Source organism: Grammomys surdaster, unplaced genomic scaffold, assembly GCF_004785775.1.
Source record: "Grammomys surdaster isolate TR1022 unplaced genomic scaffold, NIH_TR_1.0 126531, whole genome shotgun sequence".
Lineage (NCBI taxonomy): Eukaryota > Metazoa > Chordata > Mammalia > Rodentia > Muridae > Grammomys > Grammomys surdaster.
Window position 1 is genome coordinate 2,639,073 of NW_021621323.1, and position 19,790 is coordinate 2,658,862.

General features: G+C 37.7%; 1 protein-coding gene across 1 annotated transcript in view; it reads right to left on the reverse strand.

The window, feature by feature from the left end:
- Nucleotides 1-3,231: 3,231 nt before the first annotated feature.
- The window catches only part of Stpg2 (sperm tail PG-rich repeat containing 2), a 403,074-nt gene continuing 386,515 nt past the window's right edge, over nucleotides 3,232-19,790 (reverse strand). Inside the window, exons 13-14 of the mRNA XM_028760343.1 lie at nucleotides 5,473-5,621; nucleotides 3,232-3,298 (exon numbers count right to left, since the gene is read on the reverse strand). Coding sequence (XP_028616176.1) covers nucleotides 3,232-3,298; nucleotides 5,473-5,621 — 216 coding nt within the window. The remainder of the gene's footprint in view (nucleotides 3,299-5,472; nucleotides 5,622-19,790) is intronic.

Sequence of the window (19,790 nt, forward strand, 5' to 3'; positions counted from 1 at the left end):
GAAGAAAGGAAATACTGGGACTCGATGAGATTAAAAAAATAAAAACAAACAAAACAAAACCCAAGATATATGAGATGAAATACCATCAACTTAATTTTTCCCATTACCATAATTTCAAAAGGTTAAGAAAACAGGAATAGAAAATTCACATGAAATGAAGCCTAGCGATTTGAAAAAGTTTCAGAGAGATGGATATCTATACATAAGCAGCTCAAAGGAACAAAACCAAGTAGAGTTACCCTAAATGGACATTTATGTATGCTGTGCTCAAAATTATAAGAGAAGATAGACTCAAAAATATGAAGAGCCCTGTGTCAAGCCACACACAATGAACTTCCCATTAGACTTCCAGCATAGTTCTCAATGGAAAGCCCACAGGTCAGCATCACCTGCTTGAGATCCTGCCACCCATGGTGATGGCACCCAGCAGAACCAGCCTTCAAAACTGAAGTAAAAAACACTTTTTTAAAAAGAAACATAAATTTAGAAAATTCATTACCACCAAATCAACTGTATCAGAAATACTTACTGAGTACTAGGAATCAAAGATAATAATCAGCATCATAGAAGCACATGTTACAACATGTACAGAATTGCCGTAAGCTAACCCATAAAGATTTTCATATACTTCTGCTGAAGAAAACAAATGAATATCCATCTTCCCAAACAATAGGCCATGGGAAGGGTTTGTGATTATTTAATTACTTTTTCTTGTTCTCCTACTTGTCCATAAAATAAACAAAAAGTGAGACATAGTAAACAGTCTTTTGTGATTCTTTTTATTTTATACTTTTTGAATTTCAGAGAAACAGAGCATAAGAAAATTAGTCAGGAGGGTAGGACATACACACAATAACAGGATTTGCTTTACTTTAGCATGCTTTGTGTTCAGAGCGTCACTGCATTCTCTGGTGAGAGATGAGATTTTAAAGTTAAAAAAGAAAAGCTTTCATCCAATGTCATTATTTAACTCCTTCGTATGGAGGCACCAAACGTATATGTTTCAAAGAATGCAATTAGAAAAATAGTATTATATATGCTACGGCGGCAGCAGACTTTCCTGTAGAGGTTAGAATGGAGGCTGTGTTCTTTGAGCAGTTGATGACGGATGTCACCACAGCGGAAGTACATCTCTGAGAGGAGACTGCCAGTTTACCTTGGGTTATATGATGCTGCCTTTGGGATGTATCTGTGAGGAGAGAAAAGTTGTTTCAGTAAGTTGTGTCTCTCTCATATATGTGTCTACCTGAGCCAAAATATACTTTCTGATTGCTTCTTATTATTTCAAACAAGGAACCAGTGTAGCGGTTTAGCCATACATCCTAACTGTGGAATACATTTTAAAATGTGCTTCTTTATTTAAAAAAAACCAAACAATTGACTAAGTATCTTCAAGTAGTCACTCCTCACAAACGTGGCCTTTAGGTTGTACTAATGGTCTGTTGGAGACTGGGGCTTCATAAAAATGAATGTTAGTGTGTGATTTGCACCTCCAACCATGTGGATACTGTATCACAAGAGTAACACATCTAACAAGAGAACCCGAGAGAGAGTCAAGAGGGAACTCCAGCAAATACACTCTTAATTCTTTTATGGTATAACTTAATACACTGGTTTTTAGGAGGGACAAATGGTCTGGGAGCAGAGGTCATTCCCAGTGCTACAGCAACAATAAGAACAGTGCAGTTACTTATATAATATGTTTACAGTGTATACGAAGCTCCATTAGGATTCATCTGTGGAGACATGATAGCCTTTTCTAAGCTTTGTGTCTGTGAGGTTACACGTAACAAAGAGTGCTTTGATACCTTGTATGGCAAGGAACCCTTGAATACATAGGACTTGATACAGGGAAAACTGGGAGTATGAGAGCTCTGACCATCTGACGTGACTTTCCAACCGAGAATTGATTGTTTTCTAACCTTCAAGCACAGGACACTGCTCTGTTGCCTCGCTTTCCTCTCCTGTTACACGCACTCAGGCTGGATTGGTGACAGCGTTTGGACACATCAGCTCACTCACTCATCTCCTTGAGAGTTCGTACAGTAGCTCAGCGGAGCATTAACCTTCCTTCTAACTGCGTCATAATTAAACATCTGCTTTCCCCCCAGAAATTTAATTAAAGATGGAGACTCCAAGTGGCATCATATTTACTGGAGTGCAAAATATTCCTACATGGAAATCTGGCAGTTTTTTCAGAGGGTTTGCATTGACAACGCTAAACATGTCTAAACACGGAGAAGACTCTAGGGGGGCCTCTTGTTTATCTGTAATGGTGAATTTAACCAGTGAATAGAAATGCTAACTTAAAGAGAATAGATCCTTACAGAAGACTAGAAGACAGTGAGTTTATAAGATTTTTTTTTCAGTTGTAAATGTCTAGTGAAGATACTGGGTTTTGGGAATTGTTGATACATAAAAGAGAAATGATTGAAGAATTATGATAATAAGAAAATTTAGATATGACAATGAGCAATATATTATAGACTATGTACCTGAAAAATCTTATTACTAAGAACTTTTTTTTGCCTAAATACACATCAAGAAGGAGGCCACAGAGATAGCCAGAAGAACCAGGAACCTGAGGAGAAAGATAAGGAGTAACCAACTCAAGGCAACCCTTGTGTTCCCTGTGAGGGAGCCAATAGGGCAATGCTGAGGAGGTAAGAAATCATTCTGAGAGGCTCCGTCCAGCAGTTGACTCAGACAGACACAGACAGCCAAACAGTGGACGGAGGTTGGGGACTTTTATGGAAGAATAGGAGGAAGGATCGTTGGCCCTGAAGGGGATAGGAACTCCACAGGAAGACCAACAGAGTCAATTAACCTGGACCCTTCGGCTCTCAGAGACTTAACCACCAATCAGAGAATATTCTCGTGCTGGACCTAGGCCTCTCTTCACAAGTACATAATGTAGCAGATGTGCAGTTTGGTTTTCACATGGGTCTCGAACAACCGTACCAGGGGCTATCCCAAAAGCTGTTGCCTATATATAGGATACGTTCTAGCTGGGCTGCATTGTCTGGCCTCAGTAGGAGAGGAGGTGCCTAGTCTCACAGAGACTTGGTGTGCCAGGATTGGTGGGGGGATACCTAGGGAGGTACCCATCTGCTCAGAGGAGAATGAGAGGGGGATGGAGGAAGGATTGTGGGAGGAGGTGACCTGTAGGGGGCAGTGAGTGAGATGTAAGGTGAATAAGTAAAACATTAATTAACTTTCAAAAGAGAGAAATCATTCACAAAATGGGTAAGAGTTTAAGCTCATTATTCTGCCATTCTCAGGGTCCTCCAGGCAGAACCTGAAGAGACGGAAGAATGCGTGAGAACCCCACATTGTACTGCTCTCTAATGGAAGGTATTTGTCAAAATCTGTGTGCATGTGGCCAGCACACCAAAAAGTAGCATTAAAAATGACAGCTAAAAATCTCAGCAGTGGCATGGTGTCTAACCATTGTACAAGGAGGAGGAAAACAGACAGAAGACAGACATGGTGAACCTTTGACTGCCCCCGAGGTGACAGAGGGTTAGCGCCTGAGAAGTGAGTGATGAGACCCCTGACAAGTGAGGGAGCCGTGTTCTAAAGAGGCTGGTATCAGCCACGTGCACATCCCTGTACACATCTCTGAATTAGAGGAACATTTACATCAGAACATCAACCATGTGGTAAGTTTCCATAAGCATCATTGATTTGACAAAAATCAATTAGCCATTCTGTCAGATATGGTGAAGAGACAGAAAATAGAAGGTAGACAGATGCTGTATGCAGAGCCAAATCTCAATCGGAGTAGGGGCTGCCTTCTGTGGTTTAAACATGGTAAGTGAGATGCTCAATGCCAAAAAGACAAAGCTTGTACATAATTGTCTAAGGGGAGTTTTGGAATTGAAACTATAACATAATTTAAATTAAGAACACAGTATATGTACTTATCTTCAAGTTAATGATGAAAGGTGGACGAGCTACAGGACGTTCTTAACTAAACAGAGAACAAAATATAAATAAAAGAATTACAATGCATATGACAACATGTGGGATTCATTAAACATAGGACAAAAATGCTTGCCATCAGATTAGGAAGTTAGGGTGAGAAAGGATATAGAACAGCAATACTTGAAAATATAATACGCTATAATTTTTATGGCTAACTAAAAAAACCCTACCAAATTACACCAAGCCGAATATTAGTAAACATCAAAGAAAATTGTGGAAGAAGCTGAAGGCAAAAAAATGTAGGAAGATTAAGTCTGTGTGTGGGCTGTTGTTTTGTTTTGTTTCTGATGCTCTGAAAACAGATAAAAGACATAATCTTCAAAGCAAGAACAGCTCGTTAGGAGACTGGGAGACAGATACTGGCGATTTTGATATGCGGAAAGAAAATATTTTCCATGTTAGGTTTTTTTTTTATTTTAGCAAAAACATTTTCCAAAAATTAAAATAAAACAAGGACATTACTTTTCTATACAAAATACTTATGGGGTCATTCATCTAAAATGTGGATATTACAATCTAGATCATTATTGGCCAATAGAATTTCTTAGCCACAGATACTTTTATACTTACTACAAGAAAGTCAAGAAATAAAACCCAGAATTTTTATTTAGCTTAAGATGTCTGAAATATTTTCCAGCACATAATATAAAATACTATTACTTGGATATTCTTAATCTTTATAAATATAAATATAAGAGTTATTTATATTTGATCTCAATGATACTAATCAAGAATTTGATTTGTTTCTCTAATAGGCTGTGATGTATCAGAATTTGTAGCTTTAGATGTTTACTAATATGATAAATAACTTGTTCATTTATAATCTAGTTCTGTAACAGTTAATATAAAAATACTCAAGCCCTGAAGTACAATACATCTTAATAGTACAAACACTGAAATGGGAAAGAATCTTTAGATACAGCAGTATCAATCTGTTTAAGTCCTATCTGACATTACAAAATTAATAAGCAAAGCCCAAGCTATTATCATAGTCATTGTGAGGAATTCAGTGGTTAGCTTACAGCTAGCAAGCTACCTGCTACTGCTTTCTAAGAGAATATCCATTGTTTGTCTAAATGTACCCAGAGGTACAATTTATCCAGAAGATATTCATTCTGCTATATAATACAATCCCAAAATATCTGGCACAAGCACAATATGAATTTATTATAATTTATTATAATACACTTTTTTGTATTGGAAGACTAACTAATTAAGATTCCATAACTTAATCATGTTAAGGTAACTCCTCTGTCTTGCCATAAAAAAACAAAAAGAAAAACAGAGTATTATAACCAGATTAGCAGTCTAATGTAGAAGCACGAAGCTGATTTTTCCCTGTAACCTCTTACTGACTGCTTAGTACCATAAACCAGGCTAATCACCTTGAAGGAAGTCAAGGATCTGATGAAGACATCTATACCACAATGAAAGTGCATGTTACATGCATGTCTCTTCATGACTCTGTTTTTCCAGCATACTTACCAGTTAGTATATTCTAATTTCTCTCTTTGAAACTTTGGTCTGGATTTTTGTGACGGACAACCAGTGTTTTCTCTATTAGGAGAGGATGAGCACGGCAGAGTGACATTGTATGTTCTCTTCAGAAGAGAATGTCTTAAAAATGGACTGAGCTAGGGAGAAGAAGAAACAGTTTATTTTAATTATATCACCTATATGCCTTAAAAGCATAGGTTTAGATAAATGAACAATGATCCTATCAATACAAAATAACTCACCATATCATTTATTAATATACTACAATTTGGATTACTATCTATAAATGTTCTTTAACATGTAAAAATGTTATTAATCATGACCTTAACTAAATTGTACTTAATATTCTTGCCAAAATTTTATGTGTATGCATGCTAACACAAAGTCTTGGGTCTCTGTGGAAAAACACTGAAAGAGATGGCTATAAGCTATTGTAAACAGGCAGCTTTTGTGGAAATTTACCAGCCTGAGTAGTCATAGACCTTGTAAATAGGTAGCCTTGGTGGATAATACCAATTTAGATTAGGACAAGTGAATCATAGGCAGAGTCATAGTGACCTGTCGCCTGAACCTTCACCCAGCCGATACCCTGTTCTGAAAGATATCTGTACTCCCCCTGAACACCTATGCTCTGGTATCATCCCCTTTCCCACATCCTGCCTTTTTGTGTTTATAACTCCTGTGTGAATAAGTACAAATTACAATTTGATTTAAGAAAATTTAAAAAAATGAAAAAAATTTTGTTTGTATATTATACATGCTATGATTATACTATAATATATATATATACACTAAAATTATAGGATATATAATGTATTATATATTTAAAATATGCTATATTTACAATACATAATATATATAGTATATATTTGCATGTGTGTGTGTATATAATACTATTTCATTACTATGAACATGAGCTAGCAGGATATAGGCCATTTAACTTGCCTAGGCAATATATCAATGAAAATACTGAGAAGAAAAAGTTTGAAGCAACTTTCCAAGTGACTAAATACTAAAATTAATGCAATGTTCATTCACCGACTATTATCTAAGTGTCTTTTTGGAAACACTTGTAAAATCAGGATCGTGAAATCATACATTGGGATGATTTCATAGCATCGTAACTCGTAACTCTGCTGTGGCACTGCTGTCAGTGTTAAGTGTAATCGTATATGTAAGCAGGGCAAACCTAACACGTGGTGGTAACATGGCCCTTGCGGCACTTTCTTTCTGACTTAGACTGCCCTCCCAGCAGACACCACACAGCAGAATTTGTGGATGATATGGGGACTGAAAAGAGCAATCTAAGAAAACAAGTTGAGAATTCTGCATTCTACAGCTTATAGTTTTCCAGTTGGAGCTGAATGTGATAAGACAACAGTTACAGGTTTAAAACCAGCTTCAAATGGGAGGATAATTAGCAATTAGCAATGTCTCGTCCAGAAGACTGTCCCTTATTTATGAGCTTTAATGTCCTCCTGTTTGCAATAGAGTCAGAGCTATTTCACTTTATATTGCTTTATATTTGATAGACAAATTATCACAGTTAGTCAATATAAAGTAGTCCTTATCAAATCCCTCCTATCTTCCACGTTTCTTCTGTATAACTATGCCAACTTGGAAGCTACTACCCTACCACTCTGTAATGGCTCTGGTTACTTATTCCAGAGCAGGTTCTCAACCTTCCTCATGTTGCAACCCTTTTATATGTTGTGGTGACTCCCAAGTATAACAACTATAACAACTATTTTTGTTGCTACTTCATACCTCGAATTTTTCTACTGCTACAAATTGTAATGTGAATGTCTGTGTTCTCTCATGGTCTTAGGCAAACGTGCGTAAGGATTGTCCAACTCCCAAAGGTGTAAAGACCCAAATGTTGAGAATCCCTGTTCTAGAGGATTCCCCCCTCATCTGGGGGTTAATCCTAAATAAAGCCTGTACTGTCTTTGACTCACGTGTTCTCTTGTGTGTTTCCCTCCTGCCAACCTTACACACAGGAAAACAGGATTAGAGCAGTCATATTCTAATTGTGAAGTACTAGGACACCATGAATTGGCCAAAAATCTCAGTCTCTCCCTCTCCCCTCCATCCTCTCCTCTTCTACAGAGAGGTAGAGCCTCTCTGTCCTTTCGTCCCTCCATCCCTCCCTCCTTCCCTCCCTCCCTCCTTCCTTCTCCTCTTCTCTCCACTCCTCTATCTTCCTCCTACCCCACTCTGTATATTTGTGTAACTTGGGATCACAGTAAACTAAACAGAAAAGCAGAGAGTTAATCCAAATCAATTTCCCATTCCTTACCAACTTCCAAGCAAACACACCTACTTCAGAAAGTTGAAAGCCTGCCATTACTAGGAAATGAGGAAGTGAGGGAAAAATGTTAGGAGGTAAAGGCTGGGGAAAAACCATGTTGTGAGGCCCCAAGTGTCCCTACTGGCTCAGTACTCAGCACAATCTTTAACATTAATATGATGATTTTAGCTTAGCAGGCTTAACACAAAGCTGAGATACTAATAGATCTGAATTTAGGCACAAAAAAGTAGAAACAGAGGGGGTGTGTTAAGGCTCCATTTACATTAGAAACAAGAAATGACCAGTTTACTAAGACCACTGGGGTACATAGACTCTTCCAAGACCCTTCCCTAAGGGCTCCTCATGCTAAAGATTTCAGATATGGGAGGTTTCCCTTATAAAGATGTACAAAGAGGTCACCACACATGAGAGAAAAACATAGGTCTATACTATCTAAGGCAGTGGATATTCATTCTGCAAACATAGTGGTGAATGAAATAGAAATGTACCTTAAAGTTTCAGCATTTTGCATCATATGACAAAGCTACATTTCAAGCACCTAAAAAATGGTTGATTAAAAGGACACAAGTATCTGAATGAGCAATTTTGTATTAATAGACAATAAATGCTGACATATCATCTAGACATCATGTACCTATAAAAATAAAAACACCTAAATGTTTTAAAAGTATAATCATAAAGTATTAGTGGTTGCTATGTGTAGGGTTTTATTTCAGAAAATCATCCTGATTATAAAATAACAGGTAACAGCTTCAAACAAGACAGTGAATATTATTCCAAAAGTCTAGGAAGAGCTTTGCACAACGGTGTTTACATCTACTAAAACAAGGAGATAAAACATTGCTTTAATTACTTTACCACATTAGAGTGTGTGGCTCCAAACCATGTAGCATCAAAGGTTATGTGTGCACTACAGGACTTGAACTCACGAGAAAGCTGAACCAACAAAATGCTAAAGCACTGAAGAACATTCGTGGAACACAGCCCACACCCCCAGCCACCCAACACTGGACAAAGGAGCAGAGCAATACAGTGGGGAACCAAGAGCCTTTAGAGCTGTACCACAAGGATGCCAGAGAGGAATAGCATTAGTGATGCAGCCAGGATGCAGATGCCATGATAACCTGAGCCATCAACAATTTGACACTGAATGACTAAACTGATGTGGATGACCACACCTAATCTTAAGTTCTAACCCACTGAGAAGACATCAAATCTACCACTCTGTTCTTCCTAACTCACACGCAAGCAGGAGAAGTAGAAAGCCTTGACAACCTCACTAGAGACTGGGAATCAGTCATTTTGCATTTCTATCATTTTATGCCTGAAGGTTACACAGAATGTGACATATGCCTTCGGTGTATTTGAGCTTCAGAGAAATCGTGTGGAGACTGTGACTGTTAGAACCCAAAAGTCTCTGGAAGTCCATTCCTGCAGCAGAGAGGAGCCTAATGTCCACTTAAGAGTTTTATATTATGCATCATAATTTGGCTTGCAAAACAAGTTTAAAATTAATCTGAACTAAGAACAATTTATAGATGTTGCTTCCTTTAAATGATGATGAATGTACTTGAGTCGTGAACTACAGTTGAGGGGCAATCAATTCACTTTTAAAAGCTATGTTTCTGTCTCACACACTTAATGAAATAAATTTGAATATGTTCTAATCTTTCCATTGGTTATGGATTTCAGTAAAGTTATAAATAATATGGTATATACTCACTATGTGCCGTAAAATATACTGCTTAAATCATTTTCGTCACAAGGGGTTATTAGCACATATTTATTCATATGCTTGCTTGGATTAAAAGTATATATTTTCTTCTCTGTAATAATGAATGCCTTTCTAAATCACAGTATGACATTTTTTTTCTTAAATACGTTACTTTGTTCCTTGTGAGAAAAGAAAATGATAGGGTTGTTACTTTTTGTTGTATATATATATATATATGTTGAAAGATAGAATATTGAAACTATTAACAGATAACTTCAAAAAAGTCACAGCCCAGAAATGCTAAGATCAAAACTTATTCCAAAGAAAAGGTGGTTAGAAGAATACAGTGACTAATGATTTATTCTGGATGTGAAATATTAATCAAACAGTTAGAGGAATTGGAATATGATCTATATTACAGATAATAGCACAGTAACAATGTGAGAATCCCTGAGTTTTGATCACTGCTTTGCACTTTCAAGAAAGAATACCTTCCTTACAAGGAGATAAATTTTGATGCACTTAAAAGTGAAAGATCATGATACATTATAGATCTAATAATGTCACAAAATGATCTATAACAATTCATGTGTGAGAGAGAATAAAAAAAGAAACATGGTAAGGAAATTTAAAACATATTTCACGCAGACAATTACAATATTAACCTTTGGATGTTTTCAAAATACATTTAACAATATGTAAATCTTATTTTTTTTAAAGTTTTCATGTTTGGGTGTTTTTCATGTATCATACTGTGCCTGGTGCTCTCAGAGGCCAGAATAAGGAGAGTAGGATCCCCTGTAACTGGAGTTACAATTGGTTTGGGGCCATAGGTGCTGGGTGCTGGGGACTGAACCTGGGTCCTGTCCTTCCTATGGAAGACCAAGTACTTTAAACCACTGGACCATCTCTCTAACCTCACAACATGCAAGGTTACAGTGAAGTGTCTTCTCTGCATCTCTAGCATTCAACTACTCTGCAGCTGTGGTCATTGTAATTCGTCTTCCTCTAGAAATGGAAGTTCTGGACTGCAGTGCTGGCTCAGCAGTTAAGAGCACTGGTTGTGGAGTACAGTGTCTCATTCGTTGGGTGAGCCAAGGAGTCTGTGACTCAGGGAACATTGCAGGTGATGGTGCTGAAAGGCTTAAGAACCAGAATATCAGGGAATCTTCCGTTAAACAGTAACTCCTACAAATGGTAGCATAAACAAGACTAAACAACAGCAAAGGCGATGGACACGTTAACATGGAAGAGGAAATGTTTATAGGGCCCCACCTGTACACAAAGATTACAGACAAGTAAATACTACTGGGAGAAGGAGAATTGTCTCTCCAAGGATTGAGCCCCTTATTAGTTGTCCAATGTAGAGTGGTTAGCGCTGAAGCCAGATATACACAGACAATGGAAATGGGCTCAGCAGGTTGTATTTACATTTTTCTGCATACACACTCAGATGCACACACATATGTATATGCAAAGGCTATCGGCTCATGAGTGGGATGGACATGGGAGGAGCTGAAGTGGGAGTACATGATGGAGAGAGGTGGGGTTTTTATGCTCAGAATCCCACCCACTCCTCTACCTGTTAGGCATGTGCTTGTCTAGCAACGAACCATCTCCAGACCCAGCAACGTCTGCTTTGACGTTAGGTAATTCCAAAACGTTTGAAAATTTTGAATGGAAAGCTATTAAATATGCGTTATGGAGCTATTTTATGGCCCTTCTAATCATCAAATCTAATTCTATCAATTCTACACAATGCTCTCACAGTACTGTTTTCCATTTTTGCCCTCAGTATCACTGTATAAGAAGGATCTTTAATATTTTACTTTTCAAACAACTCTAGGGTACCATAAAGTATCATGATGTGCAATAACAGGGTATACCTCAGAGTCAGGAAACCGGAACCTGAATTATCCTTTACAGAGAATTTGCAGCATATTTATAGGAGAAAACTTAATCCTGTTTCCTGTTTTGTCAACCCTCACACACTACCTCATTTTCCTGCCCTTCTGCAACTGTATTCCTGCATTCCGCCTCCAGACGCAGAAAGGCTTACTCTGAAAACCCCTTGGAAGATTTCGATATTGCCACACCCAGCTTGTTCCAGCCTGCTGTGGATGTTTCTGCTTCTCACCTGCTTGCATAGATCACATGGTGAATGTGTCCTGTATAATTTTTAACCTATTCCAGAAGCTGTTTTTCTCTATTGCTTTGCACAATACCGAAAACTATATATGACATTAAAACACATGAAATTCTTATTTTGTCTTGAGTTGGTTTATGTTCTGAGATCATTTGGTCACTGTCAGTTTCTAGAAAAATCCTCAGCTAAGATTACAGTGTGTGTTATTTTTCTGTCCTCTCTACTCCCCATTTTTGATTGCTGCTACCCATATTTAACTATCATGATCCCCTTATTTGAGTCACCATTTATTTTAAAGTATTACACACACACACACACACACACACACATGCAAACAAGCTACAATGATTTTCAGAAAAGCATTGCTATAGAAGCAGTACTTGGGTCAAGAATAAGAACACTGTCAGTTCTCCAAAATCCCCTGTCTATGCTCAAACGCATCCTTTCAATCTACCTCACATCTTCACTAGATGGATCCACAGAGAGCGTCTCTATTGTATCTGGCTTCATTCATTCACGTTAGACTTGGGATATAGATCCTTGGGGTTAAGTATTCTTCTTATTCCTTCCATGTGCTCATTTTATAAACACACTAAAGTAAAGCACTTTATAAATTGTTTCTGATGATCACTATGGATAGTTTCTAGTTTCAGCTATAATATTGGTGCTATTGTCCATCAATGTAAATGTCTGCTAATACACACAGATACACACTTCTGTTACATACCCAGAGGAGTGGTTACTAGGTCAAATGTCTGCACATTTACTTTTAAAAAACTGACCAAGGAGTTTCTGCAGTTTTCTGGAAATTTCATGCGTTTCAGACTTTTCCCAGTGTTCTGTGCCTTTTGTCCCCATCTCAGTCTTGTATTTTAGCTACATTAGTGGAAGTAAAGTGGTATGGCAGTGCCACAAATGGGATGTGTGTGTGTCCTCAAGGTTTACATTCTACAACTTTCACCCCAGTGTGTTGGTCTAAAGTGGTTCAATAAGTACGTACTTGTTTTTAGAGGCAGCTCTCATGAGAGATGCTGGTGTGCTCATATGACAGAAGCAGGTAGCAGGCTTTCTGCTCTGTGAGCACGCAAAATCTGGGAAATCATACACAGGCCTAAGAGAGTCATTACCAAAACCCAACCACACTGCAGTCTGATCTTGGAATTTCAGCTTTCAAAAATTTGGGAGCAAATTTATTTTGTGTATAGGCCAATCACCCTATACTATTAAGTTACAACATACATACTGAATTATCAAAAGAAATACAGTCTAAATTTATTATCTTTAGTTTTACTTCCTATACATATATAAATATATACATATATATACATATGCATACATATACATATATGTACACATATATACATATACACATATATGAACATGTACATACATATATACACATATATACATATACATAAATATATACAAATACATATACACATATACATACATATACACATATACATGGATATATACATACCCAAGTATATAGTGTTTATGTATATATTCACATGTATATATGTTTATATACATACATACCATATATAATATGTAATTATATAATATATATTAATGTATGTGTCTATGAGAGTTGATGCTAAGTGTCAACTTGACAGAATCTAGCATCACATAGGATATAATACTCTGTACATGCCTGTGATTACATTAATTAAGACAGGAAGATCTGCCCACTGTTTTCAACATTCATTCTCTGGTTTAGTTCCTGGACTGCATAAATGGACAAAGGACATGAGCACCAACTTGAATTCATCACTTTTTACTTCTTCAATGAAGATGCAGTGACCAGGCTCTGGCTGCCTTCCCTTCACAATAAACCCTTCCCCCCTTAATTGCCTCTGTCAGGGTATTTTATCATACCAATAGGCAAACATTCTTAGAGGCCTTCTTCTATTTCTTTTTTTTCAGAAGTTGTATGGAATTTACTTTTCATGCTTAGATATACAACACATCGAGAGCCTTTTCTGTTTGTGACATAAAGTATTTCCTCCCTTTTCTCCCCACATGAAAGGCTCTTGTATACTGTATGGAAGCAACACCTGTTAATAAAAAACTGATGGCCTATTAGCAAAATGCAGGAAGTAGAAGGAGGGAGTTCTGGGAGAGGGATTGGAACTCTGGGAGATAGTCAGATGTGGGAAGACTCTCCAGCAGGACTCTGAGGAAGTCAGATATATGAAACTGAGGAGAAGTTACCAGCTATACAGTAGACATAGAATAGTTTAAAGAGGTTAAATAACTTATTTATTAGTTGGTGGAAAAACGCTTAACAAAAGGCCATAAGCACTGTGTGTAAATAAGCCTCAGTTATTATTCAGGAATTGGGGCATGGGTGGGAAAGCCTGATGTTACAAAAGGCCAACAGATGAGCATTATTTCTCAGTGAGATCAACTTCCCTGGTATACTGCACTATCATCTAAGGTTAATATTTGTTAAATACACTTCCATTTGTTTACCCCATGTTAGTTATCATACTTTTTCTTTCTTTTTCTTTCTTGGTTATTTTATTTATTCATATTTCAAATGTTATCCCTGTTCCCAGCCTCCCCTCTGCAACCTCCCCATCCTATCCCCCCTCCCATTTGCCTCTAAGAGGGTGCTCTCTCACCCATTCCTGCCTCACCACTCTAGCATCCCCCTTTTCTGTGGTATTGAGCCTCCACAGGACTAAGAGCATCCCTTCCCACTGATGCCAGATAAGGCCGTCCTCTGCTGCATATGCAGCTGGAGCCATGCGTCCCTCCATGTGTACTCTTTGGTTGGCAGTTTAGTCACTGGAAGCTCTGGGGAGTCTGGTTAGTTGATACTGTTTTTCTTCCTATAGGGTTGCAACCTCCTTCAGCTTCTTCAGTCCTTAACTCTTCTACTGGAGTCCCTGGACTCAGTCCGATGGTTGCCTGTAGAGATTTGCATCTGTATTAGTCAGGTGCTGGCAGAGCCTCTCAGGGGACTGCTATACCAGGCTCCTGTCGGCAAGAACTTCATGACATCATCAGTAGTGTCAGGGTGTAGTGTCTGTAGATGGGATGGATCCCTAGGTGGGGCAGTATCTGGATGGACTTTTCTTCAGTCTGCTCCATTGTTTTGTTCTTGCATTTCCTTTAGACAGGAACAATTCTGGGATAAAAATTTTGAGGTGGGGGGGTGGCTCCATCGCTCAACTGGGGGCCATGCCTATCTACTGGGAGTGGTCTCTACTGGTTCTTTTCTGTCTCCTCTTTACACATCTTATCAAAGGTGGATATTTATAAACCTGAGCACAAGTTATAATCCCAGCCTCGCTAGGCTCTTACTCAACTGCTTTGACTGACGAGCTCCATATTCACAAATATGAAACTAAGAAATCACCCTGGCAGTTTTCACATAAACTACAAGATTTTTTACCAGGAACTACATTTATTACCAAGGAAAAGTTAAGTTCATGTCCTTAGTATATTAAGCTCAGCCTACAAACATACACTTCCACTTTTTTGAGTCAGTCATAGTGTTGTCACTGATTTTTATAATATTGAATTCAGCAGTTAATATATTTTTTATTTTATGGTTTAATGTCATTAGAATGAAAGCTTTACCTTTTATTGTCTAATTAGTTGGTAACTAAATTTTATTGTTTTTTATTATGTCATTGACTCATATAATTTATTTCTAATACTTTTGTGATTTTTTTAATTCATAGTATAGCATCAGAAAAAGACCACATTTTAATCTTGCCAATTTTTATACTTGTAATTCTATTTCTATTTCATTTTTATGCTTGGGTTTCTCAGTTGTTTTAACTAACATTCATCACTAATCATAAGCGTCTGCATTTTAGAATCGTCATTCTTTTTAATATCCTTCATTTAACTATGTAGATGGCCATCAATATCAGTATAAGTTTGCATGTCTTTTACAATAAGCTAATGTAACAACAGTCAGCTTTCCATTGCTGTGACAAAACTCCTGAGAAAATACACTACAAAGGGGTTCTAGGTGGGACCCTAAGACAAGCTCATGATATCTCCAAGAAGGAAAGCGTTGGTGTGCACCTCACTAATCCTGCAGTCCCTAGCAGTTATTAAGTTTCAGTTGCTCCAAATGACCAAGTATGTTTCCTATCACTTGGTTCAACCCAGGAGCACAATTGCTTGTGGTCCATTTTGCTTTCTGAAGGTACAGAATTGTTTTCAACACTGCTGCCCAGGTGCCTTCCTAAGGAGAACGCCTTCGGCCCTTACACCATGCCTCAGCAGCCTTACCAGCCAGTACTCCCAACAGGTTTTTGCATCAGTGATTTTTATCGGTATGTAGTAGAATATTACTGTTGTTTTAATCTATATCTTAACAAATGTGGATCATGTTTATAAATACTTATTCATTGGTCATTATGTCCAGTTCTTATCACCATGACATCATAGTAACCGAATACAAACACTCAAAATACATTATTTATTGCATAGATGCCCAGCAGAGTGAGAGTCTACATTTACGCCCTGTGCTCTACTCTTACACAACCACCTAATGGCTTTCAGTTGGGAAAAATGTTTCACAATTGTGTCAGACAATGTTCTTTCTCCTAGGGAGTTGTCCTTCATTATGGAAGTAGTTATCTTCTTTCTGGGCTGATCTCTCAGCTTCTAAGACAAGCTGGTAATGAAGTGCTGGAGACAAACCACACTTTTGCACTCTGTGAGAACTGCAGTCTCTAGGAATCACTGGCTTTTAGTTGGTGAAACCTCTCTGTAAGCATCCCAGGCTCCAATGGCCTCGGCTCTGGGCAATGTCTGTGGCCACCAGAATTTCCATTCTAAGTTCTATAATAGTGAAGATTCACTAGTACTGATTGTGCATATCTCATGGTCTACTGAAGAGCTACGCTGTGTGCTGTTCCTGAGTGTTGGCACCTATTGTTAATATATGCTCTTTTATCCTTATAGTAGTTTGTGAGTTGTTGTTCTTGTTATCTCAGTCTTAGTGATTAGAGATGAAAATTAGCTCAAGTTAAACCATTAAAAAATGAGAAACAAATAATAAAACAACAAACACTGTCGTCAAAATGTTTTTGATTCACATCTACATGAGTCTACGGTTTTAAATAATCCTGAAAATCTAATCATCATTAAATTACAAGGCAATAAAAATTGTTATGTGACAGAGCAGATCCCAGGAGGCAGCTCTGTACCCAGCCTCACACAACCCAGAGGAAGCAGGGCTCCCAGGAGCTCTAACCCATGCAGTAGAGCAGTATCTTAGGCAAGGAGGCAGCAACACTTGCCCCAAACAGGGAGTAACTGGGACCCACAGGGACCCAGGAATTCACTCCTGACCCAGAGCACTGGTTCCTTCTAGTCTCCACCTGAGCACTGGGCAGATCTTGGGCCTCAGCACTAACCCCAGCAGCAAAACCCATCCCAAACAGTTCTGACACAACCAAGATAATAGGAAAGACAGGCTCCAGTCAGAGACAGCACAGATAGCACCAAGGAGATCCAAATGGTGAAAGGCAAGCACAAGAACATAAGCATCAGCATCCTAGGGTACTTGGCATCATCAGAACCTAGTTCTTCCACGTTAGAAAGTCCTGAACTCCCCATATCACCAGGAAAGCAAGAGCCAGATCTGAAATCACTTCTAATGATGATGATAGAGGACTTTAAGAAGGACATAAATAGCCGGGCAGTGGTGGCGCACGCCTTTAATCCCAGCACTTGGGAGGCAGAGGCAGGTGGATTTCTGAGTTCGAGGCCAGCCTGGTCTACAGAGTGAGTTCCAGGACAGCCAGGGCTACACAGAGAAACCCTGTCTCGAAAAACAAAAACAACAAAAAAAGAAAAAAAAAGAAGGACATAAATAACACTCTCAAAGAATTTGAGAACACAGGTAAACAGGTAGAAGCCCTTAAAGAGGAAACAGAAAAAATTGTTATTCACATGTTTGATTTAAAAGGCCTAACACACTCTGCTACCTCCCAAGAGCACCTTCAACTGCCATTCCACACACTACCCACTCCCTTCTCTCTCTCTCTCTCTCTCTCTCTCTCTCCCTGTCTCTCTCTCCTCAAACATACACACACACTCACAATTAAGTAAGAAAAATAAATAAACATTAGGACAAAGCAAGTTAATTAAAATTTAAAAAGAATGAAATTAGTTAACATGAGAAATTAAGCAGGTAATTAATTTCGATGTCTTTGAAGATGGTGCATTATGCATTCAAGTAGGAGATGTAATTACCTATATGTTCAGGAATAACTATTAAGTTCTAAAGGTATTTGCAGTAGACTTTTTTGGTACCAATGCTAGTGTAGTCAAAACTCACAAATGTGTAAAAAAAAATAGTTAACATTTTAGTGACATTTTTTAAAAGTTCACAGCATTCAAACGGAATACTGTAGCTGAGAAGTGGAAAATGACTAAGTTATCTCCAGCACATAAGAAAGGTCATGAGGAGTGCCTACCCACTGAATCCACCCATCTGCTGGGCAAGCTGTAACCAGATAGAGCTTTGACATTATTATAGGTGGAGGAGATAAGCCAGGTTCATTGATTACACTCAGTACTTAATACTAGTATTCCTCTTTGGTTCGCATGGCAACTATTAGAGATTTCCCATTTCTTAAGATGTTAAAAGTATACATTTTTTTTTACTGAAGGTTTTAATGTTTCAAATATCAAATTCTTAATTGTAAAATCTTAATTGTACATTAGCATAATCAAAGGCTCTCATTTCACACGCATTTTAAAAATGAAAATCATGATGTTTCAATACTAATGGCAAAGTACAAGAGACTAAGCAGATAACTTCCCAAAGATGTGTTCAAGTTTAAATAAATTACATATATAATGAGTTCAAGGACACATCTTAAACTCATACAGTATTCATATTATAGAAACCAAAAGTATATTAATAGTAAAGTGATTTTTAAAACTTATTAAAAGGAGATCATTTTTAAGATGATTATACTATAGATGGAACATGAGAGAAATGAAAAAGCAAGCAAATAGGTTAAAAAGTCTAGACATTTGTTGACTGGGTCAGGAGATATACGTAAATTCTGGTGTACTAACTTTAAATAGTTAGATTGTGAGGAAGGAACTCTGCCAAGAAGTAGAGATGAAATGAAAGTCATCTTGTAGGTGTATGGAAATATGTCTAATGGTCATTAGGATTGCTTTGCAATTCCTTTAAAGAGGCAACTCCATGTCCTGCCACGAGAATGGATTTTCTAGGAAGCAGGGTATCTATCAGGCATCTATGTAAAGTACTATAGACCACAATCTTTCTAGTCTATTTAGAAATGCTAAATCATCTGTAAAAAATCAGAATATCTGAAATGGCCATTGAGATGTTTGCATTATTTGACAACATGTCATCTGAAAAGAGAATCCTAGCACTAAATTATAAATAAAAGCAGTCATGGATTTCACTTATAACTAATAAAGACTAAAGAAATATTTCTACCCCAATATGAAGGTTCATAAGGCTCTGGGACATTAGTTTGAGAATAAAATCTTTGTGTCAAACATTTTCTTGAAATTCTTTAGAGTCTGTGAGAATGGAAAAATGCATATTAAATTTATGAATGTTTGAGTGTGATAATGCCAAGTTATTTCTTTGAAGTTAAAAGACTCATGATTAAGTAATTTAAGTTTGTTCCTTCATTGTTAATTAGTCAGGAGTAAGAACTTTTCTCCTCTGATTCATTGGAAGGAAAAGTCCTACTTACGTACTTTCTGGCTCAATTGCTATGGTTGACGTCAGCAAGGATGAGTGTTTCCTGCAAGCCTCACTCTTCTTTAGTGCTTCACCCCAAATATCTATTTTGCACTCTTAAATATCTCTTTCTTGGACTTTTCATCTTTGTACAAGGTAAGATGCTGATAATGGTGTAAAAAATCAGTTTCTCTGTATATGGCTGTTAGAAACGCAGTCACTTTTTCATTTCCTTTCCCTCTGTCTAAGTACTATATAGGAGCTGACCTAAAGCAGTATCTAAAATATACCAAATGTGGGGCAAGTGGACTGTACCACTAGACAGAAGAACTGATGCGGTCGAAGCCTGGGAAATCTCATAATGAAGAATGGCGCACACTGGAATCAGCTCCCTGCCAGGCTCTATTTGACCTGGAACACTTAA